The 27576-nt window shown below is 43.0% G+C and overlaps 1 protein-coding gene across 4 annotated transcripts in view; it reads left to right on the forward strand.

Moving 5' to 3' along the window:
* TSPAN9 (tetraspanin 9) overlaps nucleotides 1-25416 on the forward strand; it is a 262681-nt gene extending 237265 nt beyond the window's left edge. For all 4 annotated transcript variants that reach the window (XM_037913283.2, XM_037913277.2, XM_043526503.1 and 1 more), the window contains 6 exons: nucleotides 8530-8721; nucleotides 12183-12257; nucleotides 14715-14816; nucleotides 15502-15633; nucleotides 15719-15802; nucleotides 18373-25416. In XM_037913283.2, coding sequence (XP_037769211.2) covers nucleotides 8530-8721; nucleotides 12183-12257; nucleotides 14715-14816; nucleotides 15502-15633; nucleotides 15719-15802; nucleotides 18373-18444 — 657 coding nt within the window. In that variant the 3' untranslated portion in view covers nucleotides 18445-25416. The remainder of the gene's footprint in view (nucleotides 1-8529; nucleotides 8722-12182; nucleotides 12258-14714; nucleotides 14817-15501; nucleotides 15634-15718; nucleotides 15803-18372) is intronic.
* The last annotated feature ends 2160 nt before the right edge of the window (nucleotides 25417-27576 follow it).

Genomic DNA, 27576 nt, shown 5'->3' on the forward strand with positions numbered 1-27576 from the left:
CTTAGTATCTATGAATTCATGAGAAAGATAGCAAAATGATTCTGAGTCTGGAGAGTGACTTCTGAGGAAAGATCTTTCAAGAAGCCCTAAATATGTTTAGTGTAGCTTGAGCACATGATAACTAAAGTATAAGTTTATGAATGTGTAAAATAATACTTTTATAAAGGTATTTGTAGAATATAAACCCCAAGGAGAGAGAGAAGTTTTTTAGGGTGATGTAAGGAGTTATAATTTGGAATAATAAGAGGGAATTCAGCAGAAGTGCTTTTTAGATTAATATCGGGGGTGGGGGGAAATCCAGTGAGATTTATTAGACTATAGAATAATATCCCTGGGCAAAATGGTGGAAGCACCATCACTTGAGTAACTTAAGGCTGAGCAAAAGTATAGGAGAATATGGTGAACAATCCTATAGCCACAGAGGGATGGCGAAGATGACTCAGTACATATTTTCTATTTCTAAAAGTGTATGGCTGGAAGGGACCTCGAGAGGTCAACTAGTTCAGTCCCCTGCACTCAAGGCAGAACTAACTAATAACTAGACCATTCCTGACAGGCATTTGTCTAACCTGTTCTTAAAAACCTCCAGTGAACGCGATTCAACAACCTCCCTAGGCAATTTGTTCCTGTGCTTAACCACCCTGACAGTTGGGAAGTTTTTCCTGATGTCCAACCTGAATTTCCCTTGCTGTAATTTAAACCCATTTGCTTCTTGTCCTATCCTCAGAGGTTCAGGAGAACAATTTTTCACACTCCTCCTTATAACAACATTTTATGTACTTGAAAACTGTTATCATGTCCCCCCTCAGGCTTCTCTTCTCCATACCAAACAAATTATTATTTTTTTAAATCTTTCCTCATAGGTAAGGCTGCGATTTAGTCACAGAGGTCACAGAAGTCATGGAATCTGTGACTTCCAAAGACCTCCATGACTTCAGCCAGCACTGGCTGGGAGCTGCAGGGTCCCCTGCCACCTGCGGAGGCATGGAGCTCTGGGGTACCCCCGCTACTCGGGGTGGCGGGAGTCCCCGCAGCTCCCAGCCACAGCAGGTGGCAAGGGGCACCCCCACCGCTTCTCTCTGCTGTGGGTGGCATGGGGGACCCCCGCAGCTTCCTGCGTCCCCGGGTGGCAGGGGGGACTTTCGGAGCTCCCTGCTACTCCTGGCTATCGCAGGCAGCACAGGGCACCCCTGCCGCTCCCCTCCGCTGTGAGCATCAGGGGGGACTCCTGGAGCTGGCCGCCGTGGGTGGTAGGGGGAACAGCCGCCGCTTCCGGCCAGTGTGGACAGCAGGGGGGACCCTCAGAGCTCCCGGGCAGCAGGGGAGGTACCCCCGCTGCTCCCAGTCACCCCTGCGTGGCAGGGGAGAACCCCAGAGCTGCTGGTCGCTGCTGGTGACAGGAGGAACCCCCACAGCTCTGGGCTGTTGGGAGAGGTGCAGGGAGCCACGCAACTCAGGGCCACCAGCGGAGGGGGCCCCTGGAGCTCCCAGCCACCCGCAGCTGCCCAGGCTCCCCATTTTGTCAGGGATATTTTTAGTAAAAGTCAAGAACAGGTCATGGGCTTTCATGTATTTTTCATTATTGCCCATGACCGGTCCATGACTTTTACTAAAAATATCCGTGACACAATGTTAGCCTTACTCATAGGTCATATTTTCCAGACCTTTAATCGTTTTTGTTGCTCTTCCCTGGGATTTCTCCGGTTTGACCTTATCTTTCCTGAAACGTGGCATCCAGAACTGGACACAGTACTCCAGTTGAGGCCTTATCAGCGCAGAGTAGAGCAAAAGAATTACCAGTTATTCACCCACCTTATAGTAGCTCCATCTAGATTGTATTTCCCTAGTTTGTTTATGAGAAGGTCATGTGAGATAGTCTCAGAAGGCTTACTAAAGTCAAGATGTACCACATCTGCTGTTTCCCCCCATCCAAAGTCTTGTTACCCTGTCAAAGAAAGCCATTAGGTTGGTTTGATGTGATTTGTTCTTGACAAATCCATGCTGACTGTTACTTAAAACCTTATTATCTTCTAGGTGAATATTTGCACCATTATCTTTCCGTGTACTGAAGTTAGACTGTCTGGTCTGTAATGCCCCGGGTGGTGCTTATTCCCCTTTTTATAGATTGGCACTGTATTTGCCCTCTTCCATTTCCTCTTGAATCTTTCCCGTCTTCCATGAGTTTTCGAAGATAATCGCTAATGGCTCAGATATCTCCTCACTCAGCTCCTCCTTCTGTAATTCTGTTGTGGAAAAGGAAAGAGGACAAGATCCTCAACAATAAATAGAAATAAACGCATACTCTTTCCTCTTCTCCATTCTCTCTCTCTCTGTGTGTGTGTGTAATTAAAAGGTTAAAACATTAATTAAAAGCTTTAAAATTAAAAGCTTTGGAGGAAGCTGTCTTATTCTCAAAATATGTAGTTTCAGGCTGGATTCTGCTCTCACTTACACTGGTTTAAATCTGAAGTCAGTTGGGTTTTTAGAGATTTACACCAGTGCATGAAGAGTAGAATTTGGCCCAGGGTCTAAGGCTAGAACATAAATCTTCAGCATGAAGAATATGGATTTTCAGCAGGATAATTAAGGATAGGAAAATTGAAAAGGTAGCACAAAATCTGAGCTGTTCTGTAGAGAGAAAAATAAGGTGTAGTTTGCTTAAAAGTAAACCTAGGCACTTGTAATCAGTACAGAATGCCACCTTGTGGAAGTTGTGGTATGTGTCATTTCTTTCATCCTAAAATGTCTGGCCTTTCTTTTTGCTTTCTCCCCTTTTAGTCAAGCCAGATACTTATATTAAAGTGTAGGTTTGCACTGGGTTTGAAATATTACTCCTGTCATCTGATGTTCTTGTGTACTTTACAACTTCATTTTTTGGGTATTGAGTGTATAACAACATACTGAAGCACAATACATGAAGGAAAATAAAAAGTCTATGAAATAACAAGCTAAAGGACATTATCCTTTACATACTGGCTAGTCAACCTGTGAAATCAACCACAGCTGGTCATCAGGACAACTACGTGGTTGATTTAGAAATGCTGGCTAATTTTAACATGCTACTAACATTTACAGCTGTAAAGCTACAAAGAGAGGGACTCATAATCAGATCACAAACTTTGGTGTGTAACATGATCACTGGCACGATCAGGAAGGAATTATCCACACTTATGAATTGCACAACTGGCCAGTTGGTTTTTCTTTCTCTGAGGCATCAGGTATTGGCCATTGCTGGAGGAGGGGATACCAGGCTTAGATGGAGCAGTTGTTTAGGCTAATATCACAACTCTTGTATTTCCCACTATGAAGGAATCCTCTCCCGGATGCTTCCATAATCTTTCCATTCAGCATTTGAGTCAAATTTCATTTCCATAGTGTATTCTGTTGGCCTGTCTTGGAATGGGACCGGTATTTCACTAGTTTCTGGAGTCTTTGTTTCAAACACTAAATTTCAAATATCATATGTTTCTTTTTGGCCATAGTAATGTGCCGAATGGCAGCACAGATAGCTCATACTAGGGTTGTGGGTGACCCTTTCTTGTTCCTGTAAGCAGGTGACTTACAGGAGTTCAGCATTCATTACTGTGAATGACTGTCTCTCGTGGAAGTGAATGCACGGTCCTCCTGATTGGAAGGTCGTATCTCTCTGTCCACCGCTCTGCGCCTCAGCCTTGGTTCTCTTGCTCCTCTCAGAGCTGTCTCCATTTTTGCACCCATCCTGTGAAATGCTTTTGGAGACAGTCTTGTGACTTTGCTGAAAGCCTGCACTTTAAGTTAGTTCTCTCTCTTCTCAGCTCTGTTGTCTGCCTTTCTAAACTATGATTTTATCTTGCCATATTGATTTGCTTGTCTCCAAACCCCATCTCCACAAATGTACTGTTTATCTTTGAGTCTTTCCTGGAACACTCTTCCTAGCTGCAGGGCTGAATTAACTCTTCTGTGGGCCACAGGCTATTAGATTTTTGGGAACCCTGTACACAACAAAATGATTACAATTATGGCATTGAGGCTATTAACGCTAGCCTTTTAATTAACATAAAGCCACTCTGGGGTTACATTTCAGTCTTAAAACATGTAGAATATAGTTAAGTTTATTCAAAGTAGCCTACTTCTTACGTTAGAACAGCTGTTATAATAGCTATTTCTTTCTGGGAGGGAGTTTGATAGCAGGAGGGGGCTCCAGACTGGGGCAGAGAGTTCGGGTGCAGGAGAGCGTGAGGGGCGCGGGCTCTGGGAGGGAGTTTGGTGCAAGGGGGGATTCTGACCTGGGACAGGGGGTTGGGGTGCAGGAGGGGGTGTGAGGTGCAGGCTCCAGCTGTGAGGCTTTTACCATAGGCAGCTCCTGGCTGGCGGCACAGCAGGGCTCAGGCAGGCTCCATGCGCCTCCCCTCCCCGCCTGGGACCGCAGAGACGTGCCAGCAGCTGGCCACTTCCGGGAGAGGCATGGGGCCATGGCATGCAGGCAGCCTGCCTGAGCTCTGCTGCGCCGGGGCCCCCCTTAGCCCAGGGCCCTGGACTGCAGCCCCTAAAGTCCCTGCGTTAATCTGGCCCTGCCTAGCTGTCCCCCTCTTCTGAACTCACCTCTGCCCAGGATCTTAGTCAGTTTTTTCAAAAATAAAAATGACGCTGGCAGGAGTGTCATTCCTCTTTCCCTCTGCGCTCCATCGTTCTCTTCTTCTGCTCTCGTGTCTGATTCTGAGGTCTTCCTTTATCATCTACTGTTTACCTAGTCCCTCATCTCATGCCCTCCTGCTAGCTATCCTCCCTCAGTATGTCTGATGCCCCGTCATCTCCCCTTTCTTTCCACTTGCTCCTTTCCATTCATCTACAAGGACACTTTATATCCCAGATTTGAAACAAACCTTCCCTCAGCCCCATGTGACTCTTCAGCTACTATCCTGTATTATCTCCCTCCTCTCCTTCATCTAATGGTCTGTGAGAGTGCTTTCACTTCCATTGCCTAGATTTCCTCTCCTCTGACTCCTTCCTACATGCTTGTGGTTTCCATGATTCTGTGCTCTCCTTGTTCTCTTCCTGCCACTGCTGCCATCTCCTCTGAAGGCTGCTTATTCTCCCTTCTACTCCAATCTGTTGGCTTCCGTTAAGGTTTTGTCCTAGAGCCCATTCTCCTCTCTTCTCCAATCCACCGAGGCAGTCGTATCCGTTTCCATGGATTTAGCGATCTTCTCTGTGCTGAAGACTCCTAAATTTACGGCCAGTCTCTGAAATATATTTAAATGTTTAATGACGATGACTATTTCTGAGCCTAGTGCTGAATGTGGCCATGTAGACACTGGCAGTCGGAGAGCCCTGCAGTGGTGACCACAAACAAGCGTCGCACTTGCTTCTCATGTTGATTTCAACCCCTGAAGAAAAGCTTCAGTGTTTACTATTTAAGAATTAAATATTTGGTCATTTTCTGTAATATATAATTGACAGTCCTTTCCATTGGGTCCCATGTTGCTATTGGTTTAAACTAAATCTCTTTTCAGCAACATGGGCCCCCCAAAGCTTGGAAATGCCAATTGTAATTAAAAACTTAAATGCCTTTTGCATGGTGAGAGCTGCTCTTCACCCTGTGAACTTTCAAACTCCCATCCTGAACAAGTGGTTGCAGTTCTCATCTAACAATCGGAGCAGCTGCGCCATGGAACAGATTCCTGAGAGAGGTGGTTGAGGCACCATAACTGCAGAGATTCAAGGACAAAATAGAGGAGACCTTTACTGGAAGGGAGTTAGTGATTTTTATCTGTCCTACCTCAGTACTGGAGAGGGAAATTTGTGCCTCACTTTACCCCCTTCTCTCTCATACTCTAAGCTTGCATTTCCCAGGCTGCCGTGCCGGGAAAGGGGAGTGATAAAGCATTTTCAAAACTATTTTTTAGGAAACAGTTATCATGAAGGTTTATACAATGAGTCCACATCACGACAGAATGCAAATGCCAGCAGCGCACTTGACAAAGTCAGCGCATGCCTAGTGTAAGGAGTTTAAAATGTTTTCAGATCTCTGAAAGGGACACTCATTTAAATAAGCTACATTTTTCTGATATAGCACCCTTTAAAACAGTATGTCCTCCAATATTTTTAATTTGAAGTGATTTTTTTCCCCTGCTCCCCTGCTGATGTTTAAAAGGGCCCTAAAGGGGTGGGGGACAGCAGCAACACCACCAAACTAGCTTGGGCCCATCCTTCCTCCCATTCCCTTCCTTTCTGTGCACACAACGGTCAACTGACTCTTCATCACTGGTTTGTTTAATATTTGCTGCTGGTGTTACCAACAGGCCCCGCGTATGCAGAGCTGGGAGAAGAGTGTGTGTTAGAATACGCTCCATCCCCCACAGCAGTGTATGAGAGGGATGATATTGTTGCTGGTGCAACTGATCATCAGCAAAACGTAGGTGAATGGAACCTGACTACATATGAAGTGTTGTCAAACACACACAGAAAACAAAATGGGAAAAATAGGGGAAAATACCAATAAATGTAGTAATAATAAATTAAATAATCTATTTTTCTCTCATCTCTTTAAGTTATAGCCATCGTAAGGATACACTAATAGGTTTAAAAATCAGGTGGCTAGATGGGATTCAATATTTAATCTAATTTACTTTGTCTAGTGTGTTTATACTCCATTAATCACTAAGATATTTGAGCACCAGCAATTTTGTGGGTTCAGATTGCAAATGTAGCTTTAGCTTGAATTAAGTGATTTTCCTCATGAACTTGTGTTTAAATGTGAAACATGTGCAAAACAGATAAAAGGGGAGAGCATGCTGAGACCTGAGGACCTTTCTGAATAGTCCCCTGCAGACCCTCAGCATGTCTTGAATCAGTTGTTCCAGCTGAGCAAAAGGTTCTCTCTCTCTGGCTTGTGTTCTGCTCCTCCCTATGAACGGCATTTCTCTGATCAGAAGAGGTCAAAACAGGGCTTCTCTGAAACCCTGAACATTTGTTATTTCAGGAGTTATTTTCCTGCAGTCAGGAAGATGGCAGATGCACAAAGAGCAACTTCCAGCTGAGCCTAGGCTCCTCATCCAGCAAAAGCACTTACACACATGCTTAACTTTGAGCACATGTCTAATGCCATTGAAATCAATGGGACTGTTCACATGTAAGCATGTTCTTTTCCATTGTGCTGGATCAGGGCCGGAATGCTCAGTACCTCACAGGACTGAGCCCGAGCTTAGTATAGCTACTAACTACTCAGCTGGAGAGCCCCAGTCTGAGTGCCAGCTGTTGCCTAGTGCAGGATGCACATGGGCAATGAGGCCGGACACCGGATGAGGCAGAACCTGGCTAATTGCTGAGAAGTGCTGTGGCGCTTTGCTGTAGCTGACAGACAAACAGCAGCAAGTGCTAGTGCATCACTGGAATTAATGCTTTGTGGTTTTCTCCTTCCTACAATTGTCATGGTTTGATGACTGCATAGTGCTTCTAGTTTAGGGTTCTCTTCAATCCTGCTCCCACTGAAGTCAATGGGAATTTCACCTTTAATGTCAGTCAGAGCTAGCTGCATGAAGTACTGCAGAAAGCTGCCTGCAAATACTTCCCAGCTTTCAATCACAGTGTTACCATTTTGTTTGGGCATCCCACATGTTCACAGGTAGACATTTGGCACCAGGATGCAGGGGCAGCCATTTTGAATCTGTACTAAAATAACTTGGTTTATTATAGCCACAGTAAAATGAGTTGTGACACTATCAGCTTCCTGAACATTTGGAGTTGGCTGCTGTCTCCCGACACACACAGTGCAGGGGGAGAGACACATTTCCGGAACCTGATGCAAAATTGTTAAGAATGAAAACCAAAGGCTTATTCATTTTGTATTTATTTATTAATAACCTTGTATTTTCCTTGGCAATAGCCAGAGTCCTTCACTGCAACAGATTACTAGGATTTTGACCTCATAGGTCATCCACTTAGGAATCTGATCTTTGCCTCATAAAACACAATGGGGCAGCAATGAGGTCACACGGGCCAAATCCTAGATCCAGCCTGAATAGTATGACCAAGCACTGGGGCAGAAGGGTAGGGAAGAAATCCTTCCCTCAGGGCACAGAGTGATAATGATTGCAATTGCCTCTGAGACCTTCCCTCCCCAGTCCATGTGGTGTGGATGCACGGACTTGTGTGCTGCCATGCAGAAGCCCCCATGGAATGGGGCTCCATACCTGAGCAGAGGGTATATGCATCCTTATATCATTCCTTCAAATTCTGTTCTTCCCCTTGTGCATCAAAACTACACCTTCTTCCACTGTCTGGAGCCACACTGCAGGGGCAATAGTGGGATTTGCTCATTAATTCTTAAAAAGAGAGAGAGAGAACCCTGCCATATCTTTGCTTTGAATGGTAACCTAAGGTAAGACAGTTCTGCAGGTAAGAAATTGAATTTCACATTCTTTTAGCACCAAGCAATGAAGTGTTACGGCTGATCACTTAACTAGTTTAAACCCCACAAACTACTTTCCTGTTTGGAAACTGAAATATGCCCCTTTTTTAATGTTGGCTTTTACCTTTCTCTCTTTGCAGTTATGCGGCTGTGGACTGTTGGGTGTGGGAATATGGCTATCGGTGTCACAAGGAAACTTCGCCACATTTTCTCCCAGCTTTCCATCATTTTCAGCTGCCAATCTTGTCATTGCCATTGGCACAATCATCATGGTGACTGGCTTTTTGGGTTGTCTGGGTGCTATCAAGGAAAACAAGTGCCTCCTTCTAAGTGTAAGTAACCTGTACTGGAAATAAGGTATCAGTTTTTAAGTGTGGGTTATAAACCGTTGGAACAATTCACCAAGAGTTTTGGTGCATTCTCCATCACTGGCAGTTTTTAAATTCTAAAATATATGCTCTAGATCAAACAGAAATGTTTCTGAGGAAAGTCTATGGCCTGTGTTATACCGGAGGTCAGGCTAGATGATCACAGTGGTCCCTTCTGGCCCTGGAATCTATGACTCTATGAATGAAGGTCTTTACCATGGATACAGACCCCTACTTCACTGCTTACTTTAAAAGTGACCTGTATGGGAAAGAACGTATTAGGGAATAATGTTTCTATTGACTTTCAAAACCTATGTATGTAATTCTGTAGCAGGTATTCTCAATTAAACTCGATAGGGTAACTTAAAAATCCTCCTCCTCTGGAATTGTGTAGTGAGAGTTATATAGTGGAATAATACCACTGCTTGGTTTTATTCAAATATGTCACTATATTTGTTTATTTTTATAAACATTTCCCCCTGTCTAGGTACTACCATAAATTAAACATGAAATACAAACCAGGAACAATCCTCAGTGTACAGTTAAGCACAAAACAACTGCCAGGCAAGCAATTCATCCAGAAATTTCAACATTAGAAGAATTGTCCTGAAAGCATTAATGATAATTACTCCAATAATCCACCATCAGTCTTTACCCTGCCCCTTATCAAAGGCCCAGGAAAATCACTGTGCCCCAAAAGTTAACATAAGAATGGCTCTATTGGATCAGATCAGAGGTTCATCTATCCCAGTATTCTGTCTTCCGACGGTGGCCAGTGCCAGGTGCCCCAGAGGGAATGCACGGAACAGGTAATCATCAAGTGATCCATCCCCTGTCACTCATTCCCAGCTTCTGGCAAACAGAGGCTAGGGACACCATTCCTGCCCATCCTGGCTAATAGCAATTGATGGACTGATCCTCCATGAATTTATCTAGTTCTTTTTTGAACCCTGTTATGGTTAATACTTCTGATCTCCACTGGGCTATGCAGGTTAATAATTCTGGACTCTTGGTGGGCCTAAAATCGCAAGTGAATTCTAGACTCTGCCAGCAGCCCCTTCCTGTTTAAAATCATAGAACTCCAGCTTAGTCACCTCTGCTGGTTGGAAGTGTAGCGTCTTCATGTGAGGAGAGAGCCAGGTTCCTAAGTCCGGGGGTTACTAAGTCCGGGGGGCAGTGATGTTATCATATAAATGTGAATTTTTTTATAAAAAAATGATTAACGTCACTTCAGGTTATTAAAGTTGCGGGAAATGTGCAGATATAATTTGCTCTTCTCTATTTATGCTGTTTCTTTATTTTTTGTGTTTCATTCAGCTTGGGCAGTGAAAACAGACTGGTTAATTTTACTCTCTAAGTCTCAAACAGTTAGCTGCAATGCTGCTGGTTGTGTTTCCAATGGTGTTGAGAAATGTTTCCTTTTTAAACAAATCCTCTCTATTGAAATTTAAAAAAAAAATCATGAAAATATTTCTCGTCATATTAGAATTCATTTGTAAAACGCAAAATCTAAATGTATTGCTAAAAACTATTTGCCATTGTCTCTTTATATTTTGAAATTGCCTCAGAAGGTAATAACAAAGGGGTTAAGAGCTTGTCTACATTGCTCCGCATGAATAGCCATGTGCACCAAAGAGCTACGTTATAACTACTCTGTGTAGATGCTGCGGGCACAAACTAAAATGTTCCTACTTCACATTAGTGTAGTCTTGTTTGAAGAGGACTGTGTTAAGGCAAACTAGAAACCTCTTAGTTCACACCCACAGCATCTGTACAGGGGTGCTGTCACACTGCTGTAGTCCGAACTGCCCTTAAAACCCTGGATGTGTCTGGTCTGCTGGTGCATTTGAGACCTCTGTTGGTCATTAAAAGCAGTAACAAATACTGGAGCTCACACTTTGGGAGGCAACCAGAGTGGGTAAGTGTGTTCCCATGACTGAGCATGTTTAGATCCACCATAGGGTATGTCTGCACTTCCATTGGAGGTGTGACTGCAGCCCATAGGAGGCATACCTGAGCTAGCTTTGATCTAGCTAGCTCCAATAAGAATATCAATGAAGCCGGAGCAGCATAGGTTAGCTGCTGGGGAACATACCAAGGGCTCGTGCTGCTGTGGCTTTGCTGCTATTATTATTCAAGTAGCTAAATCAAAGCTAACTCAGGTGTGTCTACACATGCTGCAATCACACTGATTGCAGTGTAGACATACCATAGTGATTTGCTGCAAACTAATACTAAGATGTGAAAAGTGCTTTGAGATCCTTATTTGAAAGGTGCTATAAAAGTGCAAAGTAATAACATAATTTTTGCACACAAAATAGTCAAATGCAGTTAAAGCTTATCTGCTGGGAATTTGTTCCTTCACCAGAGGAAATTTATCTTTGTGGCAGCAGGTTTTGTGTCTGGGTTCAATTTGCTGAACATACTGAGGAATATGCTGGAATTGTCTGCTTTCTCTGTCTATGCTCCAGTGAACTGCACAGTCAAGAGATGAAACCAGTGTGACATAAACATTGCTTAAAGACAGGTTTACGCTTAAGGCTTGTCTATACTTTTGGCTAAATCGGCACTGCCGCGATCGATGCAGCAGTGTCAATTTATTGGGTCTGGTGAAGACAAGCTAAGTCGATGGCAGAGCGTTCTCCCGTCGACATCTGTACTCCGCCTCCCTGAGAGGCAGAAGGTAAATCGGTGGGAGAGCACCTCCCATCAACACAGGGTGGTGTAGACAGTAGACCTAAGTTACGTCGACTTCATTACGGAACTTTCGTAACTGAAATAGCATAATTTAGGTCAATTTACAGCTTTAGTGTAGATCAGCCCTTACACTTGGAAGTGGGAGAACAGCAGCTAGGCTAGAACCCCAGTCTAGTGAAAGCTTAGGCTGGGAAATATACTTTTGTAATTTGAAATCTAATCTGTAAATTTTGCTGCAGGTTGGGAAGGGGTAGGGGAGTAAAGGGGGATATGTTCCTGGGATTTGAATTGCAAACTATCCCAGACTATAAAATATATGTACATATGTATATGTATATACTGAATATCATTTGCCTACTAAGTAATGTTTAAAATGCTCATGAAGTTCTGTGAAATGATGAGTTCTGTGGGTACCCAAATGGATAACAGATGGATGGCTAGATTATGGAAGGGATTATTTATCAGTGGAAAAATGATGTGAAATATATGCTGCATAAAAAAGTTCTGTGTAGGGAAAATAGCTGAGAGCAGTCCTCTCAACCATCATGATTTTCACATGAAATATTTGGGATTCTCATGAGTTTCCTGTAACACCTCCTGTCTGTATTGCAATGGAGAAATTATGTTTTAAAGCTGGTTTGTCAAGGCCACTGGCCTTTATCTAGCATGCTTGAACTTGTTCTTTATTCAGGAAGTGTGTATACATGTTTTGTTTCTCTTTGTTCTAGTTTTTCATCATTTTGCTGATAATTCTCCTGGCAGAGCTGATATTACTCATTTTGTTCTTCGTTTATATGGACAAGGTAAGCAAATATACCCCGTAGATTAGTTTATCAGTTCTGGCAGCTAAGCTGGTTTTTGTTTACTTTTGCTAAACAAAGATGCTTAGATTTTTCTTACTCTTCTCAATGGAAATTGTTTTAACCTTGCGATCTTCATTTTTATGTGTGCCCCTCCGCATGTTGGCTGAGAGTAGTAAGTGGTTAAGGTGGAAGGATTCTCTGTGTGGGTTGAGGCAGAACGGTTGAGTTTTGCAGTTTCCAGCTGAAACCAAAAGCTGGGACCTCCATTTTGCCCCTCCCTCATAGGCCTGCAGTCTCCACAGTTGAGCTTTTTGCTGTCTCCTTGTGAAGTTTCATTTCTCGCAGCCCTCCCCCTTCATCACCAATGTCATCAGAGAGCGGCTGGATAACTCCCCCAGTGGCTTCTTCAGGCCAGCTATCACATTCTCACCACCTTCTGTCTTCACAGGCAGGGGAAGTGGAAAGATAAGCCCCTTTCTCACCCCCATAATCCCCAGATTCCCTGCTAGCATGCTGCATTCTGCTTAGCCAGAATGTGGTGAGTGTGCATTGCAGTGCCAGGGCATGCTGAAACCTTTTCAGATACATTGGCTACTGTTGAGTGGGCGATATGCAGGCAGCTCGCTCCCTAAGGACATCCTGGGTATTCAGAGGAGCAGATCTTCCTTACTGGCCTCATACAGTGACAGAAGATAGCAGGGAGCAGATCATCTGGCTGCCATCTGGAGCCTAACTGTAACAAGGCAGCCAGTCATCCCTTGAAGAGACTGGGAGGGGGTTACTGGCTAGCCCAGAAGACATGAGAGATTGGATGTTCTCAAGCACAAGCTAGCATCTGATAAATTGGGGATGGAGTTCTGGGGGGCAGGGGTATTTGGCCAGATCTTGGAACCTGAGCTTAGTTTCATGCACAAGGTCTTCAGAAAGATTCAGAACCCTTTTCCTGAAGTTGGGTTCATTGCTCCAGTATCCTAGCTAGTGAGGTGAAAGCTAGCTTGGGTATGTCTACTCAAGCTCCACTCACATCCCATGATTGCAGGACAGACATAGCCTTTCTGATTTTAATGAAATCAGGGTGAAACAGGTTTTGTTGCATATTTGACCATTGTAGTTTGGGACTCGTGTTTAATTTCAGCTCAGTCACTGGCTCCCTCTGAAATCATGGGCAGTTGTTTGGATCCATGTTTTCAAAACTGCCCACTTATTTGGATATAAAACTTGAGACCTCCTTTTTTCCAGAGGTGCTAGGCATTCAAAGCTCTGATTGAAGACTGTGGGAGCTTCTGGTGCTCAGCACCCCTGAAAATCAGGCTGTAAAGGAGTCGAGTTGAACACCCATAAACTTTGGTCCTTGAAATTCGCGGACACATTTGAAAATCTTGGCCTTAACTCCTGTGTGCCCCGTGTACCCTATCTGTAGAATGGGGATGATCATATTTTCCTCTCTCCCATGGCTTCATATGCTGATTCGTTTATTGATGATTATAAAACACTTTGAGATGTACAGGTAAAAGGCGCAAATTATTACAATGAGGCTGGGACTCTTGGGTTTTATGACCTTAACAAATGAAATAGGTCATACTCTGATTCCTGGTCAGAAAGAATGTTGAAATTTTAGTTGGACATGGTTGTGTCTAACTTCAGTGCAGATTTAACTCAACTTACCTATGCTTGAGTTAACTCCTCTCGAGTTAGGCTAGCTCGAGGGAGAGCAGTCACAGTACAAAATAACACACAAGCTGCACAGAGTGTTTGGATTCGCAGCACAGAACGACTGTGTTAGCAGCTGACGAGCTGCACTAACTCCAGCTGTAGCCTGTTCCCCCTCCCGGCCCTGTGGACCAGCCAACTCGAGTGAAAAACACCACCACTTTTGAGTTATTGGGTTTTGTGTGTAAATGGCCCTCAAGATAGAGGCAACACTCAAGTAATAACTTGAGTTAAGTCTACAGTGAAGAGAAGCTTAATGTTGTTCATATGTGTGCACACCGCATGCATGTTGCATGTGATTATGTAGCACATGTCTATGGAGGTGGCCCATGTTGTCTGTCACCTTCTCCCCACTCCCAATACATTTTTAACTGGAAAAAAAGATGGCAAATTATTACCTCAACGCGCGCTCAGCCGTTAGCAGAGAGGAGGTTGCTTGGTTCCTCTCTTGCTTTTCTGTTACACGGCCATACTTCAAAAGAATTCAATCAATACTAAATCCAGAATTGGGCAAGGAAGAAAACTAGAGCATCACCGGCAATTGGCATCCACAGCAGATGCCTCACATTGTAAAGTGAAATGGAGTTTGGGTCTAAAGGTGGGGATTCTGCTCCATGATGTTCAGGTGAGAGATTTGTCAAAATGTGCACCCCAGGGTGGCAAAGGCAGTGTATGTTTATAAGTCTACATGTGGGATACTGCCCTTTAACTAGTGCTGCTTGTGTTTTGTTTTTTGATGGGAAATAGGTCAATGAGAATGCAAAGAAGGATTTGAAAGAAGGTCTTAAGCTTTACAATACAGAAAATAATGTGGGGCTGAAGAACGCATGGAATATCATTCAGGCAGAGGTAACCCATTTTCTTTATTTATTCTCTGTCTCATCCCATAACTGGCAAGTACGTGGCTTGAGTCACAGTCAAATATTTGTGTATCACTTTACATTCATACAGTGCCTTGGCCACTCTTTGGGATGAAAGGTGCTGTGCAAAAGTAAGATGTTCTTCATGAGATCCATTGGGACTAGCTGTGTGACAGAAATACCGCTAGAGGTTATGATCTGTATCGAAAGATAAGGGAAGAAAAGGAGTTGATATGTTAGGGTTACAATCACAACCCTGAAAGGCCACCTGGGATCTGAAAGTAGCAAAGACTCTGGGTTTAAGTGAAAGTGGTTACAGATGAGGTTTTGGTTGGCAGAGTGTTTTCTAGTGGTTAGAGCAGGGATTTTGGAGTTCAGGACTTCTGGCTTCCATTCCCAGGTACGCCTTTGGCTGAGTGGTCACAGGTTCCAGTGTCTTGGTTTTGTGTGTCTCCAAATGGATATAATAAAACTTATTTTCCACACAGGGCTATTTGTGAGATGCATTAAATGTTTGCGGATGCTTTTTGTGATCTCCAGGTGAGAGGTGGTATTGAAAGGCAAAATATGAGGTGTATATGTGAAGAAACCAACAGCGGGTTTAGAGAAGTTACACTTCTTAAAAAGTTTGTTGGTGAAGACTGTTTATGATCCTTTTTGTACTTTGCCTGTAGATGCATTGCTGTGGGGTTACTGATTATACTGATTGGTTCTCTGTCCTGGGGGAAGACATCGTCCCAGACCGATGCTGTATGGAAAATTCCCAAGATTGTGGAAAGAATTCTACTGATTTAGTGTGGAAAACGGTAATGCTTGCTCAGTTTAACTTGTTTGGTTTTTTTAAGTGCACACATGAAATAGGCAAGACTTTGAGTTTTTTTTCTCTTTCAGGGTTGTTACGAGAAAGTTAAAATGTGGTTTGAGGATAATAAGCACGTTCTCGGGACAGTTGGGATGTGTATCCTCATAATGCAGGTATTGATGATACTATACTCTTACATATAGCCCCAACTTACTACTATTATAGTTATCTTTATCATGCCAAAAGGTGTTGCTTGGCTACTTATACCAAGTAGCCAAGGTCCCTGTTTGAATTTGAGAGCTTAGAACAGAGGACGGGGAACGGGGGGCAGTTGGATAGGTGTGGGAGTCCCGGGGGCCCTGTCAGGGGGTGGGGGTGTGGATAGGGGTCAGGGCAGTCAGGGGATAGGGAGCAGGGGGGGTTGGATAGGGGGTGGGGTCCCGGGGGGGCAGTTAGGGGTGGGGGGTCCTGGGAGAGGGCGGTCAGGGGACAAAGAGCATGGGGGGGTTGATGGGTCGGGGGTTCTGAGGGGGGCAGTCAGGGGGCAGGAAGTGGGAGGGGGAAGATAGGGGGTGGGGACCAGGCTGTTTCGGGAGGCACAGCCTTCCCTACCTGGCCCTCCATACAGTTTTGGAACGCTGATGTGGCCTTCGGGCCAAAAAGTTTGCCCACCCCTGACTTAGAATCTGGAACTTAGCTTACAGTTTTGCTGGACCCTGGCGTTTCAGTGGATTTATCCTTCCTGTTAGATGAAATCAGGAACTATTCCCTAATTCTTCATTTTGTTGAATCAAATGATATATTTTGATTTTGGGGAATAGTGAGAACTGGCATTTTTCATCCTTTCATGTACTCTGCCATTAAGGGCATGAATAGCCATAATTGTTCTTCTGGCAGAACTCATGCTTTCAGATGCAAAATAATTATTATAGCACCACTGTTAGTGCTGTTAAAATGACACTGCATGATTAACTCTGATTTCCAACCCTCTTAATTTTGACCCAGTTGGCACTCAGACACCATAAAAAGACCTAGATGGCGGGATAGCTGGATACTACCCATATTTGGTCTTAAACTGGGACAAAATATTTTTCCTACGTTTTGAGGACAAAATTGGTCCAGCTGCTTCTAAGTGACCTAATTTTGTTAGCAATTCAGGTTTCTTTTCCAAGCTTTAAGCCAAACGGGGCTGGTTATCTGTCTCTAAATGAGGACAGGTTACTTTGTCTCTGTTTTGAAAATGATGATGTCCAGTGATGATCTAGTTATGTGCACGTTGACATTCAAGGCTCACTTATAAGTGGCAGTGAAGAACACTGAATTCAAAATGGTGGCCATCCATAGAGATTCACTCATGTCTGCCACTTGTGAAATTAGCATGCTTTAAAAATGTTTATTTTACTTAAACATGTAGGGGAAAAGTCCTGTAGAATTTAATTAGAGAATTAATCTGCTTTTTATAGCCATAAAACCATGTTATAGAACATAAAATGAAATTATGGTGATTGAATTCTACAGGTTAGTTTTTAAAAGACCTACAAAAAAGAGCTAACTCTCCATTAACTTTAGTAGGTTTTTAGAGTAACTTCTGTGCTTTGGAAAAAAAGCAACAACCTGCCTGCTCTGCCCTATTGTCTAGTAACTGAAGAATGAGAGATGTGCTTTTAAAAGGACAGCAGTTTTGTGCCTTCATGGCACCTTGTGTGACAAAGAAGATTCTGGAAACGATTTCAGTTTCTTTCATGACTCTTACAATGGTTAGGTGTTGTCAGAGCTATCGAAACCTTTGAGCACCTTGCTAGAGATCCAAGGAGTGTCGCAATATTTTGTGACTTAAGGTGGGAAATACTTAGAGTAATCTCAGATATCAAGGAACAAAGCCTCACAACCCCATCAGATAGGCCAGCTTTCCTAGTCTTCACAAATAAGAACAGGTAGAGAACAACTCTCCTAATGAGTTGGAGTATTCTAGCTGAAAGTTCAGTGTTTTGTTGCATTATCACTACTGCAGTGGTTGACACTTAAGTCAAACCAGCAATTACCCTGATTTAAACCACAGCATGCTATCTGAGATGGCATGATTTTTCCCTTACACTTTATAGCATATAACTTGAGGCCAAATTTGATCATAAGCTACCCTGTGTGCAAACCCATTGTACGCTGTGCAGAACTTGGCCCTTTGGTAGCTCTGTAATCTGTTGCAATTATGGATTTTTATGACAACCGCTGTACTTGTCAGTCATATGGATCAAGAATAATTCAGAAGCGACCAAACAGGCTCCAATAAAAAAAATGAGCCAGGCCTGATGTTTTCTTTTTGCATCTTCAAAAAGAGAATAGGCCTAATACTGTTTCTCTCTTACTGTTCAGTTGTGTTTGTTCTATGTTGGAGCTCTGATGATTTTCTTGCTGTTCTTTTGATTTTCTGATGCTAACCTGCAATGTGGCACACCTCTAGGACAATATGTTCAAAAGTGTCTAGTGATTTATGGAAACCCAGCTTGAGGCACCTTAAAGGGGGATATATTTTCAGCAAATTCTGATCACCTGCCCTCTGAATGCCAGGCCCCTTTAAAGGTCTGATGTTGGACACCCAAAATCACTAATCACTGCTGAAAATCTTGGCTGGAGGAATTTTATTAGTGTTGGGTGTCAGAAAATTCAGGCACCCTCAGATAAAATACCATCAATGTAGTTTTGAAGGTGTTACTATAGTTAGCCCATAATATTTGCTTTCTTTCAGATACTTGGCATGGCCTTCTCCATGACACTCTTCCACCAGATTCATAGGACTGGTAAAAAATATGATGCCTAAATCTTCAAAATGTTAACTGCATCTACACTTCTGTCTTGCCATTAAAAAAAGGCAAAACAACTGAAAAGAAAAATCAAGCTTTGCTCTGCTGAGGGCATTCATCCCACCGATCAATCTACGTCATCATTACTTGACTGATTACTAGCACAACTTGCTACTTGACTTACTTTTTTGGTTCTGTTTTGCATTTGCCATTTATTTGCCAAAGAAGAAAAGGAAAAATAATAAAAGCAAATCGGTTTTCTACGCTAATTCATAGATCTGCTATTAAACTTTCCCCTAACTTTATTTAAGAAAATGCTTTGCTCTACTAATTGGTGTTAGACATGCAAGGATAACATGACAGATGTGTGTTTAACTTCTAGAGAGACTTCTTTGAAGTCTTCTGATAAGTCTCAAACTGCTCATGTCTGACATACTGGAAGACTTGGGAAAGCCACTCAGATTGAGAACCCTAGGAATCAGAGCTGCTCACTTGCAGCTTTTTGTACCTTATGGTGTATACTTTTTTATTATGGAGATACCTTAGAATTTAGTAGCCTGATTTGTAACTTCTTACTGTTTTGTTTTGCATCTGTCATATTTTAATCCAGGAACCACTGTGCTATCTTTGAAGGACACAATTTTATCATTAGTTTAAAAGGTGGAAATAAAGACACGACTGTTCTAAAGTCCCTAGGGAGGCTACATTTAACTGCATCTTCTGAGCTACCGTGGGTTTGCACCCTTACTATATTGATGACAGTCCTCTCCATCAGGTGGCTCATTTCTTTAGGGCCAGATTGGGTTGCCCTTACTCTCACTGGGCTAAATGGTGAACCCCTTACTCTCAGTGGGCTAGATTGTGATGCCTTTATCCACAATGAGTAGCACCTTACGCCTCAGGTAGGCCCATTAAATGGGACTACTTTTAGCATGATACTATTCAGTGTGAGTAAATGTATCACCAGTGCCAGGAAGGGGCTCACTCTCTGGCCCATGGAGTAGTAGTTTACTCTATAAGTAGTCCCATTGATTTCAGTGGGGTGGCTTATTGCACGTGGTGCTGTACAACATAAGGGGAGCACAGTCAGCTCATTGTCAGCTTTCCTGACAGGAGTTTACTTGACAATGGTTGCAGTTTTGGCAGGCTGGCGAGGTAGCTTTGGAACAACCACAGAGGTATAAAGCTGGTTAAAGGCAAGTGGGGGAATGATGTGCCGTATGTCCCAGGAGAGCGGGAAAGGCATGATTTACGTTTTCACTCTGAAATCAGTTTCCAAATAGGTGCTCAGAACCTGTTTGTATCTTTGCACATACAGTGTTGACTTTTGTCTTCTGTTTTCCAAGTCAGACGTACTACATGATAGTTCAGAACTCATTACAACACACATTTCTACCGACATTCCTGCTAGAAAACTTGAACATATTCCTCTCTAGTTTGAATGCTGCTTCTTTCATAGTGGCCCCTGCTTGACTTTTTTTGTTATATTTTTTTGGCAGAGGTCTTTCTTACGTTTTGCTGCTTCACGAAGGAAAGTATGAATGAAAATGAAACTTCAGTCATTTTGTGGACACTCTGGTGTTATTTGAGTCAGAAGTTTACTATAAAACTTAGTGGTAATTTTAAAATACATTTCAAAGCTAATTTATTACCCGCTGGGCCCAGATAACTGTCAAAGTGGACAGATGTTTATCATCTGCTATCAAAGTAGTGCAGTGATGCTTACAAATTTGAGGTCCTTATTCTCATTTACCCAAATCACCTTTACACCTCTCTGGCCGTGTAAAGGGGCCTTGAAGTGAGTGTAAATGTACTTTATGCCAACGTTAAGGACCCTTTACAGAGAGTGATGTAAAGGGGTGTTAATGTAAGTGAGAATCAGGCCCTGAGAATCTAATCCACCATTTTCAAACTTGGATGCCTACCAAAAGGCATCTAAATTGATATTTAGGCAGGTCACTTATTTAGCTAACTTTCAGAGTGGTTGAGCACCTACCTATGGTTTGCATAGAAGTCAGTGGCACTGCAGGGGCTCAGCCTCTTTGAAAATCAGGCGACATATTTACATGCCTAGAATATAGAATTAGGCTCCTAACTTTAGACACTCAAGGTTGAAAAAGTTGGGTCTAATGCACATATTATTGGTGCAGGATAATACAATCCGTTCTTCCTAAATAGCTGTTTGGTTGCATATACCCTTTAGTTATTCTTCTACTGGCCATATTGGTGACTGATGCGACATTCATATTTCCTTTTAAAGACTTGAGGAACGAGGAGGGGGAAAATAAAGACAAAAACTGGTTGACTTTAATTGTAACAAAAATTGGGACCATGTGTGTCTGAGCTCCATTTGAGACATTCTGTGTCAAGAATGGGAGCTCTGGCACTGAGCATATTTGCTGCTATGTGTAAGATAGTCTCCAAAGTTTCCAAAAAAATGACAAGTTTTGAATTTTTGCATTTTAAAAAATGTATATCTTTAATCCACAGCTCTACTTCTTTATCTTTTATGGTAGGGTTATTTTGCTTTCTCTTCTAAAATACCAATGTTTTCTCTCTCAGACATAAATACAGAAGGGTGGAAAAATAAGCAAGACCAGAATGCTAAATCCTTCTAAAGTCGCACAGTGGTACCTGCTGAAATCTTAAATTTTAATCTGTGACTGGTTTTTGTAAAAAAAAAAAAAAAAAAGAAAGAAAGGAAAAAAAAAAAAGAAATCAAAATGCATTTATACAAGTAACCATGAAGGCAAAATACATAGTGGAAAACTAAAGCTATTTTGCCTTCCCTTAAAACTTATTTTTTGTAGACTGCTCAGTTATGTTTTATGACCTGATAGCAAGATAGGTATTGAAAATTCTTTTATCATGAATTCTTTTAGCATTTTAAGTACAGTATTAACAGAGATAATTACACAAACAGTATTGTCAAGTCTCGCTTTAGCTGACTATGGGAAGGGAATTAAGCAAATTAAGTAAACAATTAGCATTATAGTACAGTAGCTGAATATCAAATCATATAACAGGAAAACCTGTGTTTTGAAAACAAAGAAAAAGCAATACTGTTCTTAAGGTGACAAAAGCCAGCCATAAAAAATATCATTAGATTGTATTTGTTGGTATATATCAGAGAAGATGCTAATTGTCCTTTAACTGTTCAGTGAAAGGGATAGCAATCTTGTTTAAAAATGCACTTTTTTGCTTGCATTGGTGGATGGCTGTCTGTGCATTTTTCCAAAACATTGCTTTGATTATTTAACTACACATTTTTAGCATGTTTTTAAATAAAAACTGATACTGAGTAGAAGTATTTTAAGTGTATACAAATGTTGATTTGTATTTATATATGCACATATATATATCATTGAAGCTCAGTTCAACTGTATCAAAGTTTTGTTTCTTTTTAAAGTTTCATTTTAGAATTTTGCATACATGATATTTTGTTGTGCTTTTTGCACCCAAGTTTTTATATATAAGCTTAAACTGTAGAGGAGCTTAATCTGATTGATACATTTTTGGATTTCAGAGAGTCAAGTAAGACTTATAGCAGTAGAGAGTGTCCATATTTAATTCAGTAGCAGTGTCAGAACTGTCAAGAGGGAAAAGGGCTTTTTCTTTACGACAGGTAACTGCTTACACTTCCAAGCATGTGGCTTTCAAATCCTGGGTGCATAATGTCCAGAAACCAGGGCTGTTTTCCTCAGTCTGGCCCTTTATGTTTACCTGTATTCCTAATTAAAAAAACAAGGCCAGAGTGCATTTTATTTCCACAATTAGTTACAGTGGCTACTTCAGAAAACCGTTAGCCAAATGTAACAGGGACTCATTCTCTAGGGGAAATAGGGAGCTCATAAGACTGAGGGTAGGTGGCTAAGGTTCAGAGATTCAGCACTACAGGTCTGATTTTGCTAAGTTGTGAGATGCTACACGTTCTTAGTTTCATTGACTTCAAGGGTAGTTGACGGTGCCCAGTACCTCAGAGTCCAAGTGTCAGAAGAATGAAACAAAATACTTCTAAAAGTTAAGTCAGACAGTTTTCTGGCATGGCATTGCCAAATCTTTAACTTTTGACTGTAGCAGAGTAAGTGCCCTGAAATTACACGTTTAAAGCAACTGCTACAGGAGCTCTCAAAGCAGCTGTTGGGAGCAAATTTAAAGAAAGTGACCAGTGAGCCCTGCCATTGATGAGATTTCTGATCGCTTCATGTTTCACTTGACAAGAAATAGTTCCAAATTGTGTACATTAAGGCACTCGGGAGAGGTTAAAAATAAGTGACCCGCCAAAGGGTATGTTTGGGGGAGAAAGGGAGTTTGGGCTTGGACTCCCTTTTGCTTCTATAAAGAAGGGCCAAATACTTTTTGATGTTCTTTTGTTGGACGTGGGGGGTGTTCCCCTGTTTTGCCCCCTGCTTTTTACTTTGCAAGTATCAGGAAATTAAATTCCGTATTTTTCTGGAGGTCTTGTTGGGGGTCTTGGGTAATCTTTCTCCAGAATTTTACTTAGTGATTGGAGTTACATACAAAAGAATGTTTTAAGAAGACTCACTAAATATCCCTTCCCCTCTCAACTGCTCAGCCTTTACTCCTTTGGCTCTTGTGATGTCCTTCAGTCACTGGAGAGTCTTCCAGCTGAGACCAGACCTGAATTTCTAATGGTTTTTATGTTTCATTCAAAACCTTTCAGTCCTCCTTTATATCTCATAAAAAATCAAGAAAGGGGACAAGATCGTTGGTTCGTTTGTTTTTGCAGCGGTCACCCTAAAGCAGGGACGTGCTGGCCGCTGCTACCTGCAGCTCTGATTGGCCAGGAATGGTGAACCGCGGCCACCGGGAGCTGCGGGGGGCTGTGCCTGCGGACGGTCAATGTAAACAAAATGTCTCGCGGCCCACCAGGGGATTACCCTGATGGGCCGTGTGCCAAAGGTTGCCAACCCCTGCCCTAAAGTATCCATGTGCAGGGATGCCCATTTGGCCCAATATACATTGTCTGTGAGGACAGTCTCCTGGAAGCAGTAAGAATTCATTGTTAAAAGGTTGGCTTAACATACAAACCAGAGGTGCTTAAAGGCGTTTAGTCTACTCTGCTGTAGTTGACATCACTGTAAGAGAATTAAAAAATAACTCACTCCCCAATAATTTCTTATGTAGTCAAGGAAATGCATTTCGGTGCCATACTTTCAGGAGCCTGTGTGCACTTTTGTTTGCTAGTGTACATGCACAATTGGCCAGGTTTACTTCTCTATGTCCGCACGCACTGAATTCTGATCTTTGCTTTATTGCTGATCTCTGCTTGTACCCGTAGCGACTTAACCGGTTCCCCTTTTAGAAATGCCAGTTTTTTAAGGCTTGTGGGGTTACTAACGGTATGTCTACACAGCAACTAGACACCTGCTCCTGGCCCGGGCCAGCCATCTCGGGATTGCCTGGCTCGGGCTACAGGGCTCTTTCAGTGCAATGTGTGCTTCTGGGCTCAGGCTGGAGCCCAAGCTCTGGGACCCTCCCACCTCGCAGGGTCCTAGAGCCCAGATTCCAGTCCGAGCCCCCCAGAAGTGTACACTGTAATGAAGCAGCCCCGCCACCCGAGAACCACAAACCCGAGTCACCTGGCACAGGCCAGCTATGGGTTTTTCATTGTAGTGTAAACATACCCTCAGGGGACTGTAGTGCTGGGAGGCTGTGCAGAGTTTCTGGTACTGGGGAGGCAGGAACAGGTTGAGACTATTGCCTGGAACAAGTACCCCAGCACAAGATTCCCACTTGATTTGCTTCCCCAATGCCAGTTGTTTTGACTGTCAAACTGGGAAGGAAGGGTTGTCCTGGAATGAATACTGTCAGAATAAGAGTTTGAACCTTCACGGAGTTAGAGAGAAATGGGGACACTGGGAGGGACAGAGGCAGGGAATTGGCTGCCGGGAGGGTGTTTTCCAGGGGTAGGACAAAACTGTGGGAGGCTTAGGGAAATACTTGTAATAGGGTCTTGGCTAAGGAGGGAGGGGGGAGGATCAGTACTTCACAGTTAGGGGCTGCCCATAAACCACGGAACTCATTTGGGGTGGATGAGTCCTTAATTTTGAATGTTTGTCTCGGCGTTACAAAGTGTTGCAAGGGTAGGTGGGTCTTGGAAATCACTGAAAAATTAGTTGCCTAAATGATGGACAGCCCCTTAGTTGTGGCTGTGGTAAAGGGGAGAGAGGAGGGGGCTGAGGAACTGATGATGATACACCAAATAGAAATGCAGGTGCCTTTAGCACCTAAAACCAAATATCAGTTTGATAACATTTGGTGACATTGCCCAACGCTGATCGCTGTGATAGTGGCGGTGGAAATAAAGTGCACTCTTTGTCCATGGGTAGGCTGAATAGTAGGTATTAACATCAAGTTACAATTATACACAAGTGAACTTCCATTGCCTTTGGAGTTTTATCTTGTGCATGTTGCATTGAGTGACTCGAGTTCTGACATTGTATCTGTAGGAGAATAATATGCCAAAAAGCGCATTTGAAAGTCACAAGTGTAGTGTAATGTAACTCATCCACCCAGTATTTTTGATACCACACCTTTAGACAAACTAAGCATATCATTTGTATTGCATCCAAGATGCAGTGGTTTATTGGAATAAAGATCGCAAGGAGAAAAAGGACATTTTCCTAACCAATATATTTCTGGCAATGTGGTCTGTGTGTAAAAGGGAATTGGGGGGGAAGCAGAATGCAATAAGGCACAATTAGTGTCCTGAAATAATTTCCTTTTAAACTTAATTTGTTGGCTTCGTCACTTAGCTCTTGTGTAAAACATGGCGATATTTTTATACCAGAAATACACTTGCAGACCCAGAACATTTGTATGCGTGGTAGCTGTTAGAACCTAATGTGCCATTCCATCCAGGTTACGTTCACACCAGTGTTCCTTCTATGCAATACCTACTTTAGCCTTTGTACAAATTATTTTGTATTAGTATTACATATGAAAATAAAGGACATAAGAAAAGGGATGTATGTTTGACCTTTATTCCCCTCCCCTGCCCCCCCCCCCCCCCCAAAAAAAAAAAATTAGCAGCTCCAGTTGTTAAAAGTAAGCCAAGAGACATGTCTGTATTTTAACAGATGGGGTCACTGAGATTCCCTGATGTATCAATGCTCTATTTCCTGCAAACGCTCTGTTATAACAAATGAACAGAGAAGAGGAGTGGTGAAGAGAGAAGGTGACAGTATTACTCCACAGGGAGTGATCTGAACAAGAGTACAAATAAAGCTGGGTTTAAAAGGGTAATTGAAAATAAAAGAGAGTTCCTAGGATTGTGTGCCAGCAGTACCTACATTCTGTGGTGTTACTTGTAAAGCAGTGGTAATGTGATTGGGGCTACACAAGGTGCAGAAGGAAGATAGTCCCTGCCCCAGAAAGCTTTACTGTCTAATAGAAACTGAGAATTGAGGACACACTGCAAGTCAGAAGGCTTTTCCCTGCGTGGTTTGGCTCTCCTCTTTTTGGGCATTACTGAAGAAGTGAGTCTTTGAGGGGGGACTTCAGTGAGAGGCGGGTGGTCACTTGGCTAATTGAGATGCCATGGGTATTCCTCACATAGGCCTGGAGATGGGCACTGGAGCAGGAGATGAATAGGGCATCAAAGCCAGCATCATTGGCAGAGGGGCTGAGAACATATGGTTCTTTGGAAAATGTGTGGTGTTTGGTTGTATAGGTTTGGGGCAGTTGAGGCAATGTTGATACTGGGCAGTGGAGCTGAGATACACAAGAAGCCATTATGGCACCTTAGAGACTAACAAATTTATTTGGGCATAACTTTGTTAGTCTCTAAGGTGCCACAAGGACTCCTCCTTATTTTTGCTGATACAGACTAACACGGCTACCACTCTGAAACCTGACAAGCAGCCATTGTGAGCAGCTAATATAAGAGTGTGAGGGATTTCCTGAGAATGTGGCAGTGGTGCACAGGGATTGATTCCTACAAGTGAAGACTCTCCCTTGAAGATATAACCCTTGTAAGAGTGAAAGACGGTCAATTTATGAATTTGCCAAGGTGCCACTTAGATTTTATAGCTCCAGGCATTGGTTGCCCTTGGGATTCTGCAGCTTCTTGTGTTAGGTTCCGTCAACTCTCCCGAGCATATGGTGACTCTGGTTTCAGGGCTTGTAGGAGGGGGCAACCCTCTTATTCCCACTGTACACATGCCAAGTGAGTGCTTAGGTTTTAGCTTTCCGTTTCTTTGCTGCTTTCACTGGTATCCACTAGATGGCGTTGGTCTAAAACAAACGTCTTCAATCCCTTTCTTATCGGAGGCTTTTTAAGTTGGATTCATTTCAAGGATTGTGTTTCATGATTAGCCCCGACTATCAATTAGGATCCCCTCTTTTAAGCAATTTCTCTTACTTAGCCCAGAGTTATACTCTGGTTTATATCTTTTAACATTTCTCCTTCCTTATACCACACAATTTCCATTACTTCTAGAGCGCAACAATTATTTGTGATAAAAACAAACAAACAAAAAATCCTTATACCCTTCTAAATTTGATGGACATATTCCATACGCTCTTTGATTGTACACATGCATTTTGCCTTATTTAGGACTTACAATAGGACAAGAGAGACAAGGTGGGGGAGGTAATATCTTTTATTGCAAGGGTTCTCAATCTTTTTCCCTCTGAGGCCCCCCCTCAACATGCTATAAAAACTCCAGGGCCCAGCAGGGGTGGGGGGTTTGGGACATGGCCCTCAAGCATAGGCGTAGTTTGACTTCTATTTTCGGGGGGCAGGGGCCAGTGGGGCTTGAACCACGTACGCATGGTAGGGACCAGGGAGGGAGTGCCACCTCCACTCCTTGACTCACCTCAGCAGGCCACCCAGCCTGTCTGGGTTTGGGGGGGCAACCAAAAATGATAACTCAAAGGTCAGGGACTTAGCTCAAAAAGCTTGAAAACAGCTCATAGAGTGCAGGGAGGGGGTAGCTGGGGCTGTGAGCACACAGGGGGTGGCTGTGGGTGCAGGGAGGGGGTGGCTAGGAGCTGTGTGTGGGCAGGGGATAGCTCAGGGTGCAGGGAGGGCGTAGCTAGGGGCTGTGTGCAGACAGGGTAGCTCAGGGTGCAGGCAGGGTGTAGCTAGGGGCTGCGTGCATGGAGGGGGTAGCTCAGGGTGC

The sequence above is a fragment of the Chelonia mydas genome, chromosome 1 (genome assembly GCF_015237465.2).
Source record: "Chelonia mydas isolate rCheMyd1 chromosome 1, rCheMyd1.pri.v2, whole genome shotgun sequence".
In the NCBI taxonomy this organism is placed as follows: Eukaryota; Metazoa; Chordata; order Testudines; family Cheloniidae; genus Chelonia; species Chelonia mydas.